This window comes from Genypterus blacodes, unplaced genomic scaffold (genome assembly GCF_046128005.1).
Source record: "Genypterus blacodes isolate CSIRO-AG114 ecotype Tasmania unplaced genomic scaffold, CSIRO-AGI_Gbla_v1 ptg000064l_1, whole genome shotgun sequence".
Classification (NCBI taxonomy): Eukaryota; Metazoa; Chordata; class Actinopteri; order Ophidiiformes; family Ophidiidae; genus Genypterus; species Genypterus blacodes.
Genome location: NW_027466876.1, coordinates 243,015 through 265,565, shown reverse-complemented (window position 1 = coordinate 265,565; position 22,551 = coordinate 243,015). Strand labels below are relative to the sequence as shown.

General features: G+C 43.5%; 2 protein-coding genes across 2 annotated transcripts in view; one reads left to right on the top strand and one right to left on the bottom strand.

The window, feature by feature from the left end:
- The first annotated feature begins 1,294 nt into the window (after positions 1–1,294).
- drc1 (dynein regulatory complex subunit 1 homolog (Chlamydomonas)) lies at positions 1,295–5,726 on the top strand. Its single transcript, XM_076154907.1, is given in 16 exon segments — positions 1,295–1,389; positions 1,856–1,906; positions 2,143–2,242; positions 2,511–2,638; positions 2,788–2,971; positions 3,120–3,257; positions 3,374–3,460; positions 3,558–3,680; positions 3,761–3,879; positions 3,960–4,094; positions 4,186–4,585; positions 4,680–4,736; positions 4,819–4,914; positions 5,010–5,146; positions 5,327–5,479; positions 5,561–5,726. Coding segments are annotated over 16 exon segments (2,169 nt in total).
- A 1,930-nt stretch (positions 5,727–7,656) lies between these two features.
- otofa (otoferlin a) overlaps positions 7,657–22,551 on the bottom strand; it is a 61,543-nt gene continuing 46,648 nt past the window's right edge. The window contains exons 25-46 of the mRNA XM_076155129.1: positions 22,410–22,544; positions 21,649–21,810; positions 20,349–20,468; positions 20,116–20,277; positions 19,660–19,822; positions 18,682–18,860; positions 17,986–18,015; positions 17,724–17,855; positions 17,504–17,579; positions 16,926–17,065; positions 16,697–16,831; positions 16,471–16,608; positions 16,254–16,381; positions 15,924–16,094; positions 15,479–15,639; positions 14,978–15,120; positions 14,797–14,885; positions 14,457–14,555; positions 10,688–10,929; positions 10,422–10,600; positions 10,172–10,272; positions 7,657–8,850 (exon numbers count right to left, since the gene is read on the bottom strand). Coding sequence (XP_076011244.1) covers positions 8,670–8,850; positions 10,172–10,272; positions 10,422–10,600; positions 10,688–10,929; positions 14,457–14,555; positions 14,797–14,885; positions 14,978–15,120; positions 15,479–15,639; positions 15,924–16,094; positions 16,254–16,381; positions 16,471–16,608; positions 16,697–16,831; positions 16,926–17,065; positions 17,504–17,579; positions 17,724–17,855; positions 17,986–18,015; positions 18,682–18,860; positions 19,660–19,822; positions 20,116–20,277; positions 20,349–20,468; positions 21,649–21,810; positions 22,410–22,544 — 3,066 coding nt within the window. The 3' untranslated portion in view covers positions 7,657–8,669. The remainder of the gene's footprint in view (positions 8,851–10,171; positions 10,273–10,421; positions 10,601–10,687; positions 10,930–14,456; positions 14,556–14,796; positions 14,886–14,977; positions 15,121–15,478; positions 15,640–15,923; positions 16,095–16,253; positions 16,382–16,470; positions 16,609–16,696; positions 16,832–16,925; positions 17,066–17,503; positions 17,580–17,723; positions 17,856–17,985; positions 18,016–18,681; positions 18,861–19,659; positions 19,823–20,115; positions 20,278–20,348; positions 20,469–21,648; positions 21,811–22,409; positions 22,545–22,551) is intronic.

Below are 22,551 nucleotides of genomic sequence, written 5' to 3'. Positions count from 1 at the left end.
CTCTAATGGCAGTCATTCAGTTTATAATCTCAGCAGCACTCAGCGTTCCAGCTCCGGCTCTGTTCAGAATAAGGCCTTCTCCTCATCCATCCACCTCACCCCCCTGCCCCCACCCCTCTCCCCCTCTTTCACAAAGGTCTTATGACAAGTCAGCTGTTGGTGACATCACAGATGCCGGATCATATGTCAGAAACCTTCGCCGGCTGACTTGCATCCCTTGTGGCTCAGCAGTAATAGAGCGACGTCTGAGGGCACTTGAGGCCAAATGAGCGGCGAGATGCCCCCTGGGGGGTCCAGGCAGCGCGGGGCCAGGGCCAGTAGGGGGGCACTCTTTAAGGGCACGAACATCTGACCCAGAAGTGTGTTTGTATGTGTGGGCAACCAGAAAGTGCCCATCTTGCCATCAGCTTGAGAAGACATTTCTTCGTATCATGGAGGGTGTGTGTGTGTGCGTGTGTGTGTAAGTGTGTGAGTGTGTATCTGAAAGGTGTCTTTTGAAATTATTCATTTGTAGAACCTGAGGGGTTTATGGATCATGAGACAGCAGCGCCACCTAAAGTCAGCTCCTGAAAATGTTCCAATGCAGTTCTGTGAGTTTATTTTCAGTGATTATTATGAACTTTTGCGTTACTTTTTCGAGTTATTGAATTTATTTATTTTATGTATGACAGAAAGAATATGTCTGGAAATTACATGAACAAATGGGGGAGGGGAAAAAAGGCATAAACAATATTAATTAAGGCTCTGTACAGCATCTGTCCATTTGTTTGAAACAGTGACTGTGAATTGTGTGTCTGAAATACTATTAAGACTTTTTCATTTTCTATTTAACTCTAAATCATTAAAGTGACCCTCAAAGTCCATATGAAGTAGGATCCACTCCTCCATAGTAACCAGCACAGGTGTAGTAACAGCATGCTGCCGGCTGAGGACAGCACTACACCATGTATGATGTATCAGCTGTTGCATTCAAAATATTAAATACTAATTGTGTGTCAAAGCAGAATAAAGTTAAAACACTGTGAGGTGACGCGCTTTCCATTGAATTGAAGAATATGAGATTGTATGTGTTTTGTTTGTTTTGTTCTAAAACGTCCTGCTCTGTTCTGTGCCGAAGAGTCACAAGGTTTACGACGGACCCATGAAGGCAGCACGGGGTTGGAGCCATGGCAACGTTTGTCCAAACACTTCAGGGACGATTAGAATCTCCAACGTACCACACATAACTTCGGCTTTTTACTATGTGTCGCACTTTAGTGTTTACGAACCTTTACAAACAACTCTGACACACAAAATGGATCCGGATCCAAAATCTCCTGGAACCAGTTTGCAGACTATTAAAGAGAAAACCGCAGCGGCTCCTCGTCTCCGTGCTGCGGCCTCCAAAGGGTAACTTGGGGTGTTTAATTGTTTACATTTGTTTTAACGTTTTAATCTACTCGTTGGTTGATATATCCTTTAAATTTAAATGTTTTACTTTGATTAGTTATTTATATTATACATAATCCTTGTTTATTTACTTAATGTTTAATTATTAAATATTCATTATATTTATATTCCTTCTATATTACCAGGTTTGATGCTTCTGTATTGCTCCTTGTTTTAGTTCTATCTATGATAATTCTCTGCAGAACAAGGGTCTGCTGTTGCCATATGACGTCACTGTCTTAGTAGCGATTCACAGGTCCTCGCAGAAATGAATAAAGGCAATGACGTGTAGTTTGAGTACGTCAAGATGAACGCAATGAATTCATCCCAATCGGTGCATTTAAAGTGACACGCGCTCTGAACGACGTGATGGCGTTCGTGGACCAGGACCTGACTGTGTGTATATAAACCTGTGTTTGTGTTTCAGGAGTAGGAGCAGCATGACACAACCGGGCAGGACAGACGAGGGGAAGACACGGTGAGATAAAACAATGATGTAATGTTTAGTTTTCACTGCTTGTGCATGTGAGTTTGAAGTTGTTGAATTTTATTTTATTTTATTTTTAACTTTTGTTTTAATTTTTAATGAATAACGAATTGAAACATAAATGCAGATGGCTTGATAATGAAAATAGTCAGTAGTTGTCATGCAGACTGAAAGATTTGTTTTCCTCTCATTAATATGGTCACTGAAGTATCTTGTTTCTTCTTCAGAACAAATGGGGCAGCGGAGGAGGACGGAGAGGGGGAGGAGGAGGAGGAGCTCCGGGAGAAACCCAAGGAGAAGCCGCTTCCACTGGAGAAGAGTGAGAAGGTTTGATACCAAAGGCTCCTGCAGTTTGACTCATGTCTCTAAAACAAAGACACCAATCTGAGAGAAAGTCAATCTTAGTGTTTTTACTTGTGTTTTTACGACTTTACTTACTACAGTCTGGATATTGATTCAGCACTATTGTAAAATGAATATTGGATTGATGATAAAACAGAAATTGGCAAAATGTAATATTAAACAATGTGTGTACAATATTATCATGTACACGTTCTTTATTTGCTTGTTCCAAAACTTTTCTGATTATTTTCCCATGATGTCTCCACAGAGGATATTTAATCTGCAGATCGATTTGACAACCATAGTGACCAATGTCCAGGCTGCCGCTGATGCTAAAGAGTCTAAGCGTAGGACAGAGTTGGAGGAAGCTCGCAGACTCAGGTGATGCACTGATTCTGACCAATGACACGCCTTTACACACCTGTCCATTCACACACACACCCATCACCACCTCATTTCCTCTGGTCTGGTTAATATCCATGCAAAGAGAAACCAACCGAATCAACCCTTTGTCTTTGTCTTTGTCTCAGAGTGGAGATGCTGGAGAACGACTCGAGAGCTAGCCAGATGAAATTTCTGGAGATCACCAGAGGATGGTTGGGGGCTAAGATGGAGGAGTTTCCTCAGGAGCTGCAGAAGAGTCTGAACTGCCAGCAGCAGTTGTGCACTCAGCTGCTGGAGGGCAAGAACCAAATCGTGCAGGGGTTGCACCAGGTAACTATGGACGCTTTTTGTCCAAAGCTTCTCCTACACAAGATACTTTTGAAGAGAATTTGGAATTTACATATTCGGATTAGAAACACAATTGCCTTTGTTATCTGAATTCCAATTTTTAAACACCTCCCATGTTTTGCCTGAAAAGGAGCTGAAGTCCAGAGATGACCGCTTTGTGAAGGACCTGAGGAGGCAGGTGGGGGAAGTGGACCTCATGATAGAGGAAATGGAAAACCAGGTGAAGCTCCTGACCAAGGCCTACAGGGAGGAACTGGCCCAGATCGAGGTAGGACCACATCTGTTTAATTGAAACCTGCGTGGAGAATCATACGTGTGGGTGAACAAGACAAGACACCAGCCAGGAAGAGGAAACTCAAACTTTCCCCCCCCTTGTGTTTGCAGAATGCACATAAGAAAGAACGTGAAAGTTTACTGAAAAGAAGCAAAGAGAACTGGGAATATCTGAGGACGGAGCTACGGGACAAAGAGGTGAGGACAACTTGAGACGTGCATATTTGACTCTTCTTCCATTTCCTGGTATCGACCTCGTGCTCATAATTTTCCGAATGTTTGTTGTCGTCTCTAGCTGGATAATTTGAAGCAGAGAAAGACGATGGTGGAGAAGAATGACGCCATGATAAACAAGCTGTGGGTGGCGAACACGGTGGAGTGCAAGCTTACGAAGAAGAGACTGGAGACAGAGCTGCAGGTTTGGACAAATATCCACGCATACACTCCAGCAGATAAGTGTCAGAGGAAATTCAGGCAATCTCAACTATGCCCACGTAGAACAAGCGGCGCGATTTACAGAAGAAGAGGGCCGCCTTCCTGCTGAAAGATGCCGAAGAGTCGCCCAAGCTGCCGGCAACGGAAAAGAAGCAGAAAGAGCTCACCCAGCAGATCAGCAAGTACGGTACACACATATACACACACACACACACGCCGATCTCTGTTGTTTCTAGTAACTGCTCTAGTTACTGTGTTTCAGACTGCAGAACCAGCTGAAGAAGCTACAGATGAAGCATTCCACCAAGAAGAAACAGTCTAAAGAGGGGAACGATATTCTGTTGGAGCGCTACAAATGTAACCTTCACCAGTATGAAGACCTGCAGAAGAGAATGAAGTGAGTGAGTCAGTTCTCACCTACAAGTCAACTGGTCTCAGCAATCCATGACATATTGATTACATTCAGATCCATCCTTCCATCATTGCAGGCACTTTGCAGCCATCGATGCTCAGAAATTTCAGGAGATCTGGTTGATGAACGACGGAGAGGTCACCCAGCTGAGGAGGCAAGGCCTGGCCATCGACCGCACCATCGCCACACAGCTGCTGGGTTTACCCTGGGAGAGGCATCACGTTCGGAATCGGAGCCCCACCTCGCCCTCCCTGGCCACCTCTCCGCCGCTGCCCCCCACCCCCTCTGGTGGGCTGCGTCAGATAAGGGAGACCTCAGTGCAGACTGAAGGTGACAGTGCCAGCATAGTGGGAACGCCGTTATGGGAATTAAGCGGGGATGTGCTGAGTGACAGTGACAGTGACTCAGAGGGAGAGAAGGTGGGGGAGATTACCATGGAGATGATGAAGGAACTGGTGGACCTGCTGTATAATGAAGTGAGTCAGATTGACAGGAGCGTCAATGACACAAAAGAAGCATTTTCATAAGGACATACATGAATGTTCTCCTACTTCCTTCCTTCTTTCACAGGTCTTCCAGAAAGAAAGTGCATTATCGAGTGTTCTGGGTGAAAACACCATCCTTCATGTAAGTTCCAGACTCCTCACCACATCATTCTGATTTGATTCTCAGATCTGTCTGTGTGTGAGACTTGATGTGTCTTTTCCAGGATTTGGGTATCAGGAGTGAAGATGACTTGCGCAAATTGGCTGATTTCTTCTTAGAGTACACAAAGCAGCAGAGAGAGCAGAGAGAGCAGGCTGAGGTGAGGAGGAGGATGCTGAAGATGAATGGATATGAATCAGGCTGAGCCAAACAGATAGAAAGCAGATTTTCTACATGTTTTGCTTCCACTTGCAGGCTGTTTCTGAACTGGGCGAATCCAGTGAAATGGCGGAGGGAGGAGAAACCAACGCCACCACGGATCCAACATGCGATTTCCTCAATCCAAACCATGTGCTGCCTGCTCTGAAAAACTTCATCCTGGAGCACGCAAGGTACCCAACACTACACACACACACACGACACACTAAAATAACCATCGGAACTCATCCCCTTTAAATGATTATCTGGACTGTCTGTTCCTGTTTTGTTCCTACATGAAAAGTTCAAGGATCATCTGAACACTAAATGATGAAGTGATAATGTCATCTTGTGTGCTCCTGGTGCTTTATAAGGGGGAGGTCGGGATCCCGTTGCTCCAGTCTGTGTCAGACGGCTGTCTGGGATAGTGCTATGGATGAAGCCTATTGGAAGAGTAAGGCCAATGTCATTTCAGAGGAAAAGTACAAGCTCTGGACCACAGTGGAGAACATATTAAAGAAGTACTAGTGAGTTTCAAACACACACACACACGCACAGTAAACATCCATCTGCATCTAAATGAGTGATTTTTCTTCTTGTGTTTCCAGTGAGGTCCTGACTGAGACTTCGGAGCTGGCCAGAGAGACACAGTGTCTACACCAACAGAACTCAGAGCTGCGGATGCTGCTTCAACAAACTCTCAACCCCAGGGTATGAACCAGACTGAACCTACTCAATATTCCATTCAAATATTCCTTAACGTCGCCTATCTGATCTCTGCTATTCCCTTGGCAGGTCACTGTAAAGACGGACATGCCGCCATTATCAGAGTTGTTGAAACACTAACTGGAGTTCTCTGCATCAGAAAAATAAAGTCTCTATATTACATCATATTATATTTTCACCATTTATTTTACAAAGAAAAATGGAACAATTAACCAAAACCGATCTTACAAAGCTGTGCAAGATACGTGGGAAGAAACATAAAACACTGACCTTAAGTGAGTCAAGATGGCAGTATGGTAGTTTTACCCAGCAATGTTGAAGACCTTGAGGCTTACTGCTGAGGGTAGAGAGAAGAAGAGCAGAGTGATGAGGAGGAGGCTCAGTGCAGCAGCCAGCAGCACAGCGCAGTGCAGCTTGTAGTGTCTCCAGGCCAGGATACACACCGTCCTCGCTGGACTCAGCAGCTAGGATATGCTGGTCTTGGGAGGACTGGACAAAGAGATTCAGAGATGGGGACTGAAATGATTGTTGTTGTTGTTTTATTAAGGAGAGAGTGACTGAAGGAACAAACACATCCTGAGCTCCATTTCTCTTACGTCATTACAACTTGGTTCATGAAATTGGGTTTATTTCACATCGCCAAAACAGACAAAAACAAAATTTTGCACGCATTAAAACAGATACACTGTAGATAGAAATACACCAAATCATCATAAAAATGGGAAAGTTCAATGCAAACAACAACTCATCAGAAACACAGAATCACAAAGAATGACTGCAACACAAATGACAGGTCAAGCACAGGCAAATAGGTCGAGAGCTCGTGGACACTGCAAACAATCACCAGGTGTAAGAATCAAACCCAGCCCTCTTTACCACGCAATTCAGGTGCACTTTTAACGATACTCCCATGAAATCATTGTTACATCATCTCCAATGTAAAGACAACAGGGATGGTGTTTCATTTTGTGTCGAGCCGGAATGACATTAGGTTACCACACCGATGCATGCATATTGATACCAAAGCGTACATTTGGGAGGAAACAGTGAAAGAGGGCTGGTTTATGTTGGGGGGGAGGGGGGAGGTGGGATGATTCAGCTGTGCAAAGTCCAGAGAAACTGATCCTTATGATGTGGTTACGTCCAGTTAGTGGAAATCTAACGCACTAAAAACCTGTTAAAGCCAGAGAAACATCTCACCATACTCGCCCTTAAATCCTGAGGAGCCCCCTGAGTATTGCTGCCTGACAGAGCAGCAAAACTAAAGATTAAAAACTGTACAAAAATCAAAGGAAGCCCAAAAGCAACTAGTGTGATCTGTGAAGACCTGGAGCTCAACTAAACAGCATCATTAGGATGAAGCTCCGGCCTAAACTCTAAGAGCGTCTCCTTACGTTGATAGTTAGAATTGTTTTGCTTTGGCTTTGGTTTGGTTGGTCTTCATTTTCACCAGACAATGAAATGAATGCTTTCTGAATGTGAGGCTGTTGGCTGTAGAAAGAAGATGTACGGGCTCCCACAGTTGTGTTTACAGCACCAAAGCCTTTGTGATGTCATAATGGTCAGTTTCCTCGACTTGGAGCAGCATCCTCTACAACCACACCATCATTTAGTCATTGAGTTGTTTACATGTATGGAATATTGCACAATTTGATGTGTAAAATCAATCTAATCAAACCTGGTCCAACTATATCAGCAAATAATGAGTTTCATTCATTTATAAGTGTTACATGAGTGAGGTGTGAGACAATGGACAGTGAGCACAAGTGTAGGTTGTGGGTTTAAGTGCGGGTTTCTGAAAGAAGCCATTTAATGCTGAACTGTGCCACGTATTGCCTTACACCATCACTGCTCCCATTCATTTGCAAATGCTATTTCAAAGCGGTTCTGTCATGCTCGCTTTTGATCCGACAGATTGGAGACGTTCGACAACACACATTCACTTGACGTACAAAAAGCACATCCAATTTAGCTCATCAGCTGATTTCCTTTCATATCCATCTTGTTCTGCGTCTCCTTAATTTAAATTAGGAAAATAGACATCTGCTCTTTTCTTCGTTGCTGTTATTAAAGTGTGCAAAGCTTGCAGCAGCTAAGACGGAACATTGCTATAATATTTAAAAATATTGTTCGGTCGTTCCTCATTTACCCTAATTCAGTAACAGCCTCGCCAAATCCTATTATAAGTTCACTTCTCTCACCGTTTCTTAAGATGAGGGAATGCACAGTAACCCTAAAAATACACTTCTGTTAATAAATACATTAAAAGCTGTACAGTCAGATTGATACTTGTATTGATAATGGGGTTACTGTGTGACTGATGATTAATTAGTAGGTCCAAGGATGAATCAAGAGAATTAAATTCCGGTTCTATCTGGTATTTGGGTCGGAAATTAGTTAAGCACATAAATGGATTATTTATGTTCTTGGGGCATTTTTGGATTTTGTTTGTCATACTGAAGTCACTATTTCTTTTACTTGCTGTCGATTAGATGGAGGAGCAACAGGCCAGTCAGTTAGTGTTTGTTGTTTCTAGGGGAACAGTCCTATAGGCTACATTTACACTGCTGGGGACATGTGTGAATCTCATCTGTGCAGATAATGTCATCTGATACAATTCCAATGGATTTGTATCAGATGGTCGTTTGACTCCAACGTGCCTTTTTTGTTCAGAAAGTAGATACACTAGTATCTATGATTGTTTCTAGTCAGGTTAGGTCTGACAGCCAAAAAACTAATCTGGATCAAGGAGTGTAAACGTAGCCTGTGGTGGTTTCTGCCTCTTGTGAGGGCTGATGTGGCAGGAGGACCAGAATAGATGGGAGGGAATAAAGCAGCTGTGCCTTCTCCTCTGGATCCCTTGGAATCCCTCCTTCTCGTGATAAGTAGAACTTCTCCCTTATTCACCCATTCGTCTTTCCATCCATCCAGCTCGCCACCCGCCTACCGTCCCATCCCGTCCCGTCATGTCATGTCCTACCCAGCACCCATTTAGGCCCCCAGCAGTTTCTTGACAAGGTAGCCTGGCATGCTGTAGAGGAAGAGGCCCAGCATGATGAGCAGCAGCAGGGCCAGCACAATCTTGATGATCAGCCACTTGTATCGATTGCACACCAGGTAGCGGATTGCTTTCAGCGGGCTCAGGAACCACAGGAAGGTGGTGTCTGGGCGGCTAGACGCAGAGAGAGATGGGTGGTAGGTGGGTAGGGGTGGGAAATAGGGATATAGTGAGAAATGCACAAAGATGGGTGGAGGAGTGAAGAAGGGTGAGCAAAGATGATACAATGACGATGAGAGAGAAATGGCAGGAAGGAGTGAAGGAGGGAGAGATGGTTAGTAAAGCATGATGCACTGGTATCATCACAACAAGCACAACCCAGCTTCACTCAATAACATTTCATTTACTGCACTCTGGAATGGGCAGCTGTGATTGGTCAATGGCAGCATTCTTCAGTCAATTACTCTCTTAATAATGGCTCTAGTTAGTAGCTGTATAATAAACATGATAACACCTTGTGGGGGGAGTGACTGCTGAGCTGCCTGATTGTCCTGTCTGGGTTTTTTCTACCATCACTCGCTTTACATTATCTGTCACATAGAGGACAGAGGCATAGAGAATTAACATATGTACAATGAAAATGTTAAAAATGGAATGATGATTGATTGACCACTCAATGCACTATGATTCCCCACAGCAGTTGACGTATATGAGGTGTGATGGCACTTGGTGGAGTGGAGAAAGACACTGGCTGGTGTACGGGGTTAAGACAAGACACAGTGAAGGACATATGGAATATATAGATGAGATATTGGGCTGTTCTACTGATAAGAAAAAGAAACACAAACAAAGAAACAGCTTAATGGGGGGAAAATGGACCAACAGTAGGAAGTAGGCGCGGGAAGTGCTGTTGGGATTGGGAGAACCCAGGAAACTGGGATAATAAGCGAGGTAGAGAAAGCAGAAGAAGTGGAGGGGGCAAGATGCTACCGGCGACTCAGGCCCCCAGCATCTTCTTGACCAGGTAGCCAGGGATTGAGTAGAGGAAGAGGCCCAGCAGGAGCAGCAGGAGCATCAGCCCCAGGGCCTTGAAGATGAGCCAGCGGTAGTTGTGCCAGATGAAGTAACGAATGGTCTTCAGAGGGTTCACGAACCACATGAGACTGGTGTCCGGGCGACTTTGTTTGGAAGGAGGAACATAGGGAGGGAGGGGAGAACATGCAGGAGTGGGCAAGAACAGGTAGGAGGGTAAGACGAAAAAGGTTACATGAAAAAAGGGAAAGGGTAGGGACAACGGGAGGAGAGGGACAGAGGGAGACAGTTGAAGAGGTGGTAGGAGGAGAAACGAGCGCGAAACAATGTGCCAGGGTCAAAAAGATCAGATTTCATGCAATCGCAGACGTCTTCACTGCTTTTTGCAAGTGTGTGTGTGTGTGTGTGTGTGTGTGTGTGTGTGTGTGTGTGTGTATTATCAGTGTTTACGTCAGCATCTTACTTTGGTTTCTCCAGTGGATCAGGCTCATTTCTTCCCAGACCAACAGGACTTTTTTCTGCCTCTTCTGTTGTCAATAGATGCAGCTCAGCTTCCACTTTACCCTGCAAAGACAGTGATGTATTTAATGACATCATCAAGATATACAGCAGCAGCTATTGAGATGCACAGGCGCTTAACTCCATTTCTTGGTGGTATAGTATGATAGCGTTACTTCTTGAGAACGTGCAGAATTCATATCTGTCCGTCTTACCGTGAGCTCCATCTCATCGTTCTCATCACGGGCTACAAATGGCCACCAGCCCTTGACCCTCTTTTGTTTAAAGATAGAAATGGTGGGAAGCTCCTGCTGATTTCGGATCATGCCAAGGGAACACTGCTTGGCCGTCTTGGCGCCGCGAGGGAAGCGGTTTAAGTCGAGCTCAATTGCACCTGGAAGCAGAGAAGAACAAAAAATAAGTTCTAACGGAAACTTAAATCCAAGAACAAGCTCCCTTTCCCTTTCCCTTCAGTCCTCACCTAGGAAGTCATCGGCAGAGAAGTGATCAGCATCCCACACCTGCATGGTGAGGCGAGGAGGAATCTTGTACTCCGTCTCGTCCCAGGAAAACATTGACTCCTTCTTGGAGATGACGATCTTCTCCTCAGCCATAAGGTAATCAAAGGGGTAGACAAAGCGCCAATTGAAGTTACCCTCACCAGTAAGGGAATGGTAGTGGACATCTGTGTCTTGCTTGTCCTCCTGCTGACCTTTCAGCCACCTGGTCGAAGAGGACAGACAGTCAGGAACCCAGCCGGTGCAGGATCACAGACATAACAGTTAGGTTGACCTTAGCGGCCATAGTTTGGTGAGATGAGCGGATGTATTGTGTTTCTCAATTGAGGATGTTAGTCATGCACTTTTCTGGCGTTGTATGAAGCAAATTGCAGTTGTTTGTAATTTTGGTGTACTTCAATGTAGTGTAATTACGGCCGATTTAAAGTGATAAACAATGCAAAATCTGTTTGGCATCATACAAACACCTCCTGTGATCTTTGACGGCACCTGTAAAAGGTTCTTCAGGTATGTTTGAGTGGATTCAACATGTGCGACCAAAGAAACATCAATATCAAAACCTAAGTTGTAGTTGCTTGTTATGATTGCTAGCAGGTGTGTGTATACACTGCTACTGTTGTCATTGCCAGCTCATGTTCTGGTTTCTCTTGCTCTTGCAGTAGTCAGGAATTCATCAGATAGTTTTGGACTCTACTGGTCTCACTGTGATGTGAAGCTGTCCAGGCCCTGAACTGGCAACAGTAGCCCCCAAACCTCATGATCCTCTTCAGTCTGTATTTCTGTGATAGTCATAGATGGCTGTTATTAGATGTGTGTTATTGTGACTTTGGTGAGGATTCCAGCCATGTTCGATGAGCAATCAATCCAATTCATTATGATCACACAGGAGGTGAGTGTATGATGCTTCAAAGATCAGTCAAAATCAAAACACATATTAGCCATTCAGATTAATACGTGTATGGTGTTGTTATACTGGTTCTTGTAAGACAACATTAAAATAGGTTTTGCTGGAGGCTCATCCTATTTCCAAAGCCGTGCATACACAAAGCTTGCAGACATGATACTATTAAAGTCTCTTAATAAAAGTCCTTCGTGTCATTATGCAGGTAGGTTGGTGGTGAAAAGCAGCGGATCAAATTCTTAATGGAGCTCTTTCATTAACAGGTGAGTGAGGCTGGCTTTCTTTAGTCAGGAGGAGTGAGAGGGAAGCTGCATTTTTTTCAGTTCTTAAAACATAAAAACTCAAAATGTGGAATAGGTAAGCTGACCAAGTTCAGACCAAGGTCGGGATTAAGGCTGCAGTGAGAAAGCACACGGAGGCACAGCTATAAAGGTAAAGCCATAACCATAGAGACGGACATCAACACTATCTAAACACTGGATCCATCTGAAACAACCCCAAATGAAGATGTCCTTAAGTTCAAAGGTTATTATTTAAACAAATTGAAACTGCAAAAGTCAAATTGTTGCATTTATTCTTTTGTTATGTATTATTCTAAACTACTTAACCACCCATCCTGTAGGTGGGTGGGTGGTTTAGGCACAGAAATTATTGGCAGCTGCCTAAAAGACAAGCAGGAAATGGTGCACACACCCACTCACGCACTTCCACCACAATTCTTGCCTGATCCTTTCAAACGTTGCTGTGAGTGTAGGCTGTTTTGGGCGTCATCATGGGTGAACTTGCCTAGTTTGCCAAGTGACCCAGAACCATTAGACCCACTCATTGTATAAGGTACATGGGGTTGTTTTGAGCATGGGATCCTGTTTGCTACAGAGAAACCCTAAAGTGACACCAAGTGAGCGGTATAAACTGATGGATGTGAGTTTGGTGCAGGATTGAGAGAAGTCTCCGCAAAACAATGACATCAGTATAATTTGCCTGAGTAGGATTCAGATATGTAATTGAGTATTATTGCTTCAAAGCCAAATGATAATGTTGAGACATGCACATTCTTGTCTTATACTTCCATGCAAGAAGCTGTTGTTGGAGTCAAATGTCTCAAAAGTCTTCATTTAAAGTAGCACCTGCAATACAGGACCAAACCACAAAACTTATTAACCCCTGCCATCAACGTGTAGCCCACATTTGTGTTAAATACAATTCTGTATTAGGGCCAAAAGTAAGGAGAGATTTAGGGAATGAAATTGTTACATTTTGAAGAAAACAAATCACTTTATTGCCAGATTATTTAAGTATTAGGATATTAAAGTACTTTCTTGTTTAAGAAGCCTTGACAAACAATAACTTCAGCAGACACTCCACATCTATTGTCTCTCATTTTGACACACAGGCTGACTAAATGCTCTCTCCTGTTTGCTCATATACCACATAACTATGGGGCAACGTGAGGGCCGAAATATAAATCATCCCTGGTCAGCTCTGAAACACCTTAAAAGCCAATTCTGTCTAAACAAAGATGGCAACACTCAGGGAGCATTGTGCAAAAAATAGTTGTTGGTCAGAAATAAGTAAAACTAATTAAACTATGTACTCTGATTTAGAGGAAGAGGACGACAGGACAATAAGGAGGTCCTTTACTCAATTCATTGCAAATGCACTGCAGATGGGTGAAAATCTCACCAGGTAAGATATAGTTTTAGGGCTTATTGTTGAGATAATTGTGGACATAATCTGTTCCTCCTCAGCTCCAAAATGCTTGCATTGTGGTGTATCTGCCTGAAATGTGGAGTGTGTGTAATTTGCTATGTCATTTGGTTTGTTAATCATGGCAGTAAGCCATGTGGAGCTGTGGTGTTGCGTTCATAGACTGTCACAATTTGTGGCTGTGTTTTTAATGTCTGGGGGCTCACAATCAATGGCAGAGGTTCTGGTTACGCGTAAATGCTGTTATGTAGTGAGAAGTAGGATTCTGGTGGACTCAAAACAGCGGCTCAAATGTGCTGAATAATACCAGGCTCTGAGGACTGCTAAAACCTTTGACCACCAGCCAGGCAACCTGGGTGACAATGAACATGCTCAGTCAGTGTCTTTTCTATTTTTTGGTTGCCACTATCGATGCCCTGTTGATGTAACAAATGCTAACATTAACTGCTCCCATGATATTTGTCGATAATGCATTTAGCAAACATGGAGCATCAATTCTACGCATGACAGCCATCATGCACACACATATTAATAGTTAATATTGAGTAATACCCTAGCCTTATACCTGTTTGAATGCCATTTCAGTGTTTTGGGCTGTGCAAGGAAAGCTGAAATCATACTCAAAAACTAGTATATGTGGTGTGATCCTCACTGGATGCATTTTTCTAATGCCATTAGTTTACAGCATGCTCATGGGCGAGGGTCAGACAAGGGAGGTCACATGCTGGGTGTGTAGCAGAGACAGGGACGGGATAAAGCAATGAAGGATTCAGGAGGAGGAGTTAGACGAGCCATGCGATGGATTCGTGTGTTTACCCCCTGACATAGATGTCAGACATCTTCTCTCCTGTCATGAAAGCATCGTCCTCTAGAATTACGTCATCAGTGTTCCAAATAATAACACGAAGCTCAAAGCTAGACCACAGCAGAGCATTGACCAGAGAAGAGAGAGAAGACGACAGACAGCAGACACGCCACAGACAGAAACACAGAACAAACGACAAAAACACGCACACAGAAAAATGGAAACAAAACAAAAATGATTAACAGCAAAAAAAACACGCAGCACGCAACTTCTCACACCCACGGGATGAGGCGTGGAAGCCGCATCCCTCTGTACCTACCCCCTGACAAATATGTCACTGGACTTTTCCCCAGTGAAGTAATCATCGTCTTCCAGTATTACTTCGTCTGTATTCCAAATAATCACCCTGAGCTCATATCTGGTGGCATGGGAGGAAGGAACACACACACAGAGTTGGACTCATATCTGACATTAATAAGAGAGCTAACTAGACACACTCACCATAATTTAACCTGGGGTTAAAACTATGAACTCTGTTGGCAAAACTGAAGAACTTTAGACACTATTTATGGTATAAACAGCGATACATTTCTTGGGACTAGAAAAGGTTACATTGAAGATTTGCAAGATCTGTCTTACTAGCTCCAACCAGGGCCTACCTCTTTGGTTTCCGTGGCGATGTGTCAATGGCAGGTCCAGGAGCAGGCATGTCCATAGGAAACATATCCACCCACATCTCGAGACGACCCTGTGGATTCACAGAGGACATCATTCAATATACCGTACCTGTGACTCCAGTCTGTTTCATGCCTCTAAATGCCTTCCGGTCTTTCTTCTTACCTGTTCGATGCCGGGTTTGTCAGGGTTCAGCAGAGGTCTGGTTTCCACATGTTCAGGGACGAGCTTGCAGCCCACTCTCGGGATCTCATCCCAGTGTTTCAGCACTGTCAGGGCCAGATGCTCTTCAGTCTGTCTCTTTAGACCTTCAGAGAGGCGGATTGCAAAGATATAAAAAATAGATAAAATATACATAGGGAAAGAGAATAGTAAGCAAAGCATTAAATGGTTGATATCCAAACACCTTTAAAATTTTCAAGCTACCCAAAATATATCAGAACATCTCCTCATTGTTTCTAAACCAGTCAATTGCCTAATGGTTGGTTTCAGAACTAGAGTAGTTCATATCATGCTAACAGTTTCCCCAAACACTTCCGGGATTTGTTTGATTTCCTTAGTCCATTTCAACAAGCCGTTAAAGGTAGGTAAAGGCATGGAAAGTGAAATATCAATGTTTAAAATGTCAGATGTAGGACCATTCATACAGTTGACATGCAGTCATACCATTTTCATCTTCAATGTCTGTAGAGCCCAAGAAGATGCGGTTTGCCACCTTGACTTTGCCTCCAGGTCCATAATGAGGTCCATCTACCTTCCCATCCTTACACAGCTTGGTCAGGATCTGGCTGGGCTTCAGAGGGTCCCGCCATACATTGTATCCATGGCTACCATGAACAGAAGGCAAAGATTTCATCAAACCAACAACAGTCCTGTGCTTCCATTTCCGTTTCTGATTTTCACAAGTGGGCGCAACATGCCTTTGATTCTGATGATTGGTAGTATAAAATATTTATGTTTGGACTATGAGTACATTTCAAAAAACTATTGCCACAAAAACAAAGGCAGTAAAATTGCCAAACTAACTTAAGAATGCAGAGGGTTAAACATGGTACACACATTAATTTTCCAATTCTCTCTTATGCACGTGTAATGTGATGTAAACGCTCACACAGAGTAGTTGGAGGAAATGCCACAGGTGGCTCTGTATTTGCTGTAGAAACGATTCTCCAAGTCGATCTTTGTTTCTCCTATTAGGTCATCCGTGCCGACCAGGTCCCAGTCATAGACTGACACCGTCAGCATGGACTCCATGGGGAAAGTCGCCTCAATGTCAAATGATCTGAAAATAGACAGGTGGACGGTATGATGAGAGTGCGGAAACATTCATTCATTCCTTCTCACAACACTGCAGCACTTTGTACCAGCCAGTCACAGTTAGAGACAAAGGTTTTTAAAGAAAGAGGAAATAAAACAAAGGTGTTGCTTTCTTTTAACTCACTTGCCAAATACAGGATTGAGCTGTTTTGAGATATAGTTCTCTTTATCTTTGACCTCTGACCTGCCCAGCTTGATGACAACATAAGGATCTGCCTTCCCATTGATATCAGCAGGATGGAGCTCTGTAGCCTGGAGCGGACCAAATCAATAACATTAAAAATGACAAAATAGAGATTTCTGGTATTAAGATTATTATCTGCGATGAGCACTTGACGCACCCTGACCACATAGACGCGAACGAGGACATTGATTGGATCGTTATGTGGAATGCTCTGGAACATTCCCATATTAGGATCAAATCCCGCCTCTCTTGTGATCTCCTCCGACAGAGGCAGCTTGTACATACACAAAGATCCCTGTAGACACAAAAAAAACAGTGGTGTTATAAATGTAATTCTTACCAAAGAGTGTTAGGTATCACAATGTTATTCAGTAATGTTCCACCTTGAATCTGCCAACAATTCTGTCATCATCCAGAACATTTTCGTCATCGTCGCCAGCCTTCCCTCTGTACAGGTTAAAAGTATGGAGCCAGTCCTCAAAGTTGCCATACTCACCCTCCAGCTCCTTGTTGTATACCTGTACAGAGTGGGAAACAACAACACAGTGTTTTGCACATGCATGCATACTTGCGTGCTTATCAATTTGTGTCTGTACGTCCTTGTCTACTCACCAACATCTCATCTACTTTTGGCTTCACAGGCCGTTTCTCAGCCCCATCTCCAGCTTGAACCTTCTTCTTGTCCTTTGAGCCCTTCTTACTCTTCTCCTTGGTCTTGCAGCCTTTCACAGGAAGGTCATCAGGTTTGATATCTGATGGGGAGGTGAGTGGAGGTGGAGCACAGCAGGAGTGGAATCATGGAGAAGAGGGGGGAAGGTTGGACACAGCACTCCACACGTCAATGAACATGAAAGTTGACAAGCCCGGTTATTAAGAGAATGGGTCATCCTGGATCCATGCGGGAGATGCAGACAAATGTTGTTACTTAAGCTTTAAACGGCCTGAAAGCAGTTATAATCAATCAAATCATAATGTCACAGGTTAGAGATCAATGCTACTGTATATGCCTTTTGAAAGTAAGAGGGATATGGATATAAGTAAAGATGCTTGATGCAGATTCAGCCAACTTTCATGTAGAATGTGGAGAGGTGATATGATTTGATGTGACATATGGACTATGATATGATACGATATGATATATGATCTTCTACTCCTTCCCTCAGCCAAACTGATTTATGAGTGTTCCATACCTGCTCCCTCTGCTGCTATCTCCAGATCCTCCCTCTCCTCTGCCTCAGCCTGAGCTGCCTCCTGGGCTTTCAGGGTCTGTAAAACCAAGCAAACATTCTATATTTACATCCTGCTAATGATTCTGGCAAGGCGTTTTTATTCTCACTTACATAGAAGTGCAAAGATACACCATGAAACCACAAAGCCTAGAGCAGAGCAGAACAGAATAGAGTGACACACCTCTTTCAGAGTCTCTATTGATGCAAAATATTTGGACCACCAGTCCAGCATCCTCTCATCTGGCTCCTCATCTTCTTCCACAACTCCCTTGTTTTTCTTCTTCTTCTTCTTTTTATCATGCTCTTCCTCATTCTGTTAAAACAATCGGGAGCTAAAGTGATTCACAGGAAATTTCCTCCTACTTTTAAATCCAGAATGAGGCACAGCAGAACACACAGGATCCCATTGTCATTGCCAAATTTCTATAGGAACGATTACTCACCATGTCCACTTTTACAACTGCATCAGATGTCTTTGGTAGGGGCATTACATTAAAACAACACATGGGTTAATACACACAAGGGCTGACGCACACATAAGCAGCACATGCACACAACAGCACTTTCCAACGTTAACAAATATTTTTGCAATTTTTACTTTACGCTGAATATGGTTTTTTGTTTTGCCACCCAACAACTCTTGGCTTTCGAATATCTTCAAAGCCTGAATTATTTCTATTTCAAACATTTTGAGGGAAGAACATCAAGAAACAAATCATTGAACATTGTTTTTACATAAAACAAATCTAAATTGAAATCCTTAATCCAAGAAGTTTTCCAGTTTTCTACTTCCTTCTGAAAAATTCTTCAAATCAAAAGAATATCAGGATCATCACTTGACGCTGTTTGAAATAAGTCATCACCCTTACTGTTTTTGGTGGGAGCATGTCCTTTACAGTGCCACTAATTAAATGAAAAATACAGCCAAATTCAACGGAAAGCAAAATTGCATGGACAACTTAACACTAAGACAGGCAATAATACGTTAAGCGGCCATCTTGGGTTAATGAATTCACCTCCACTCTTTCCACCTTCCTCTTTCCATTTCCATATCGGCCTTTACACTACTGTATAGAAATTAGCAGGCAATGTTTGACCGTGCATGCACATACTGCACACCAAAGCAAAGAAAAGCTTACAGCGTCTAACTTCACAACTGTGTCCATCTTTCGGACTGAAGGTTCTGCGTCCATGTTGACGATGATGTCACCTGCGGGGTGAGAGAAGGGGTGGGGCGGGGTGCGGGAGGAAAGGCTGGGTGAGGAGCGAGACTGAGAGCCTCCATTGGCAAGGGCCATGTAGCCATTCATCAGCTTAGCTGGAGTGACACCAAAGGAAGACGGCAGGCAACAGGCAGAGCAGGCGGTGGGAGAAGACAGGACATCCAAGGACATGCAAGTGAGAGGGAAATGGTAGACAAAGAGGACAGGACACATGGAAGACAGATAAACGCAAGAGATTGACATGAATGCAGGAAGCGTTCAGGAGAAATGATGCAGGACACAGAGCAAGCAGAGAAATCAGCAAAGTCAGTAAGGAAGGACGGTTCATACTTGAACGAGCCGACCTGGATCGCTGTTTGTATTTATTTCTATGTTTGATTTCTTTTGACTGAACAGTCTCATAGCTGACATATTTTAGTAGATATCATTATATTCCAGGGTCTGCAGACTGCATCAAACTGGCACTCCAGACAAGTTAAAGGCGACACCTGGATACCTGGTAAGCTTTGATTTTGATTTGGCGCCTTATGTTACCCAGAAATCTGCTGTGCTTGGAACTCTGTTAGAAACTCGGGCAACATTACAACATGATGAAGGGTAACAGATTTTCCTTTGCATCATTTTGAAGTTGATAAAAAATAATTCATTGTAATATAATTGGTTGATTGTAGCCTAGGGCGTTAATGAACTGCATCAATCAACAAAAAGGTAATTCAGTTTCAGTGATGTCTATTTCCTCAGATATACAATGAGCTACATGGAACATAGTTGTTTAACTCAATTATTGTTCACTGAACAACAGAAACACTGCGAGAGAGAGAGACTGAGAGAGAAAGAGAGACTGAAACTGTCTCACACTGACGACATAGTAATTCCCTTCAGATGAGTTAGCACCTGCTGTGGCCCACTTGCTGGAGGTCTTGTCCGGAGCACTGAAGATGAAGCGCCTCAGGCTGGTGACGGCGTGGGAACCCACCAAGATGTAGCGACCAAACGCCCTGCAGTCCACCACCCGGATGTTGAGGGGAGGGTGGAGGAGCTCATTCTCAGGTAGGTCCTAAGGCACACACATTTGAACAATTTACACAAATGTATGATTTGAACTTCTATTTGTAGACTTTAAAACATGAGGCATGTATTTTGATTAATTTTGTTTCATCAGCTGAAATTTGTGGTAAGAGTAGTAAAAGCAGATTGTAAATTTTCCAAAGCCAAGCTCCCACACAGCATGAAGGTCCTGGGTTCAATTCTGCACTTTTGGCTTCCTCTCAGAGTTTGATGGTGACCAGATGCGTCATCAACTCAAAAGTTTCTTATTTGCCTAAAAGACATCTGGATAGTTATACTTACCACCTCAAACCATTTGACCAGCGTGCTAAAGTTTGGGTTCTTCTTGTAGTTCTGGATAAGAGCAGACTGCACACCTTTGCCTGCACACTCTATGTCCACGCGGGGCCGATCCACCTGGGCCAGGTTGATCCTCTTTAGGTCCCTCAAGCCCCAAAACAAAACCTGAGAAAAAGCGAATGCAGTGAAGGGGTGTTCTGGAGTTCCGCATTCACAGCAGGTGATTCAAATCTCACCTCTATGCGGTAACGACTCAGGACAGGCCGGATGCCAAGGGGCACAGGGAGAATAGGTCCACGCTCGGAGTCTGTTGGCCCTTCGATGGGAGGAAGGTCGGCCCTTCCTCCTTGACCAATCTAAGCAAGGATGAGAGAGGAGAATTTAATATTTCAAAACAGTCCAGGCACACAAAATAGACTTTGGTATTGTTCTAAAGACAGCATTCCAGGTGTTTCCTACAGTTACAACATTTGTATTGAGTCGTTCTTTGCCAAGTATGACCACGTTTATAGAAGTGCAGAGAAAGCAGGTGTTAATGCCATGTTGAAAGGACAAAGTCAACGCGTACACTGTGGACCAAAGAGTAAGACTGAACACAGAGCAGAGAGGAATGGGAAGACAGGGCGGAAAGAGCACCTTTATTTGAGGAACAGCAAAGTTATGGACAGCAATCAGAGCCCGCCTCATCTCCTCGCCATCGAAAGGTATCTGAAGGCATCAGGAGGAGGTGCAGGAGGGAAAGAAAGAGACAAGAAATGGATATTCCACTGAATAAGGAAGGTGAATTGGAAGGGAGATAATAGGAATGTGGCACACTTCATCAAGGCTAGAGTGAGAGAGAAATTGGTTATGAGTATGTAGCACAATTTAAGAAGAATGTGATGATGTGGTGAACAGACGGGGCAAAATATGAAAGAGCAGTGCAGGTTGTGAAAACAGATAATATGCTGTAGGAAGAGTAAGTCTAAGAGTATCCTGTTGCATACAGCGAATGTATAGATGGGTGAAAAATTAAAGGGAAAAAACAAAGAAGTGTCGTAGAGTTCTTTGAAAGGAGGGATTGGACTCCATTCTTCCAAAAGATGTGGAGTTTGGATGACAATGGCCTTGGTCCGAATATCCCATAAGTGTTCAACTGGACTTTTCATTCTCAAATCAAAGCATTCACTGACCCCTCAATCCCTATGGATGAGTTATTGTCATTCTAGAAGAGACAACTACCATCAATATAGAAGTGTTTCATCTGAGGATAAAGATGACCATTCACAATCATTTTTATTGACTTGACTGATTGACAATGACCCTTTCCTGTAAGGCAAGTCTCTTCAACCTATAGTAGACCTGCACCAGCTCCAACCCAGCAGCACGAGCAGTGATGTTTATGAGCATGGCAGGGTAAATGCTTTAATGACATCTTGCAGTGTAACTGTATGAAACCATGTGATGTTTCTCCACTTTTCCATTCTCTTTTCTCCCCCATCTCTATTTATACAATTGCATATATATGCATACATCTGTTTGCATTCCTGATCTTACCTGAAGCAGCTCAAAGGCAGCCAGCAGCTCCCCGGCACAGCAGTTCCCTCTGTAGATCTGGTAATACTCCAGCTGTGGCGGAAACCTGGGAGGGCCGTAGTGCTCGTCACACATCTTGATGGTCGGCTTTGCAAACGTCCGGCCTATGAACTCTGCCTTACCCTGAACATCACATCATGATACCAGGCAGTCAAAACAGTCGAGGGCGAAAATGGAAGGGAGTTAGACATGGGTGAGGATGATGCAGTTTCGATGGCAGCCACTTGGCGTCAGTATAGGTTCAAGTGGACTGGGTGTAATTAAGAGTGGAACAACTATGGAGTTTAAACCTCTGCTGTCTTAAGACAATTCTGCAATGTTGTTTTCATTGAATCCAATGTTCAGACTTTCACAAAACAAAATCTGCAGTCTTATTTGGTAAAGCAGATAAATTCTACTTAGAGTAAAATTACAAAATTGACTTCAAATAGTTACGTAGTAAAACGTAAACACCACCACTAGTACTGTAACCAATGGAACTAATTCAGCAGAGTTATGGTACCTTTGATCTCAGTCTCTAGTTAATATGATCAAAGCCAGAGTTTTTCGAAACAAGGTGGTTAGGTGAGACAGGGGGGACATAAACACAGAACATGGAGGATGGACAAGCATAAGCACAGTTAGTTTTGTCATCACAAACCATTGGCATCCATTAATCTATCAATCAATCCCTCTATGAATAAATGTACACAATCGTTTGTTTGTGTAGAGTGGAAGCCTACCACGGTGTCCTGGTCATAGATTTCCACTACAATGATCGGTGGGTCGTCTCTCAGCTCACTGGCCTCCCCGAACAGCTCCACATCATCGAACACCAGCAGCTGGTCCCACGTAGGACACAGAGTCTCGCTGAGGACCTGCAGC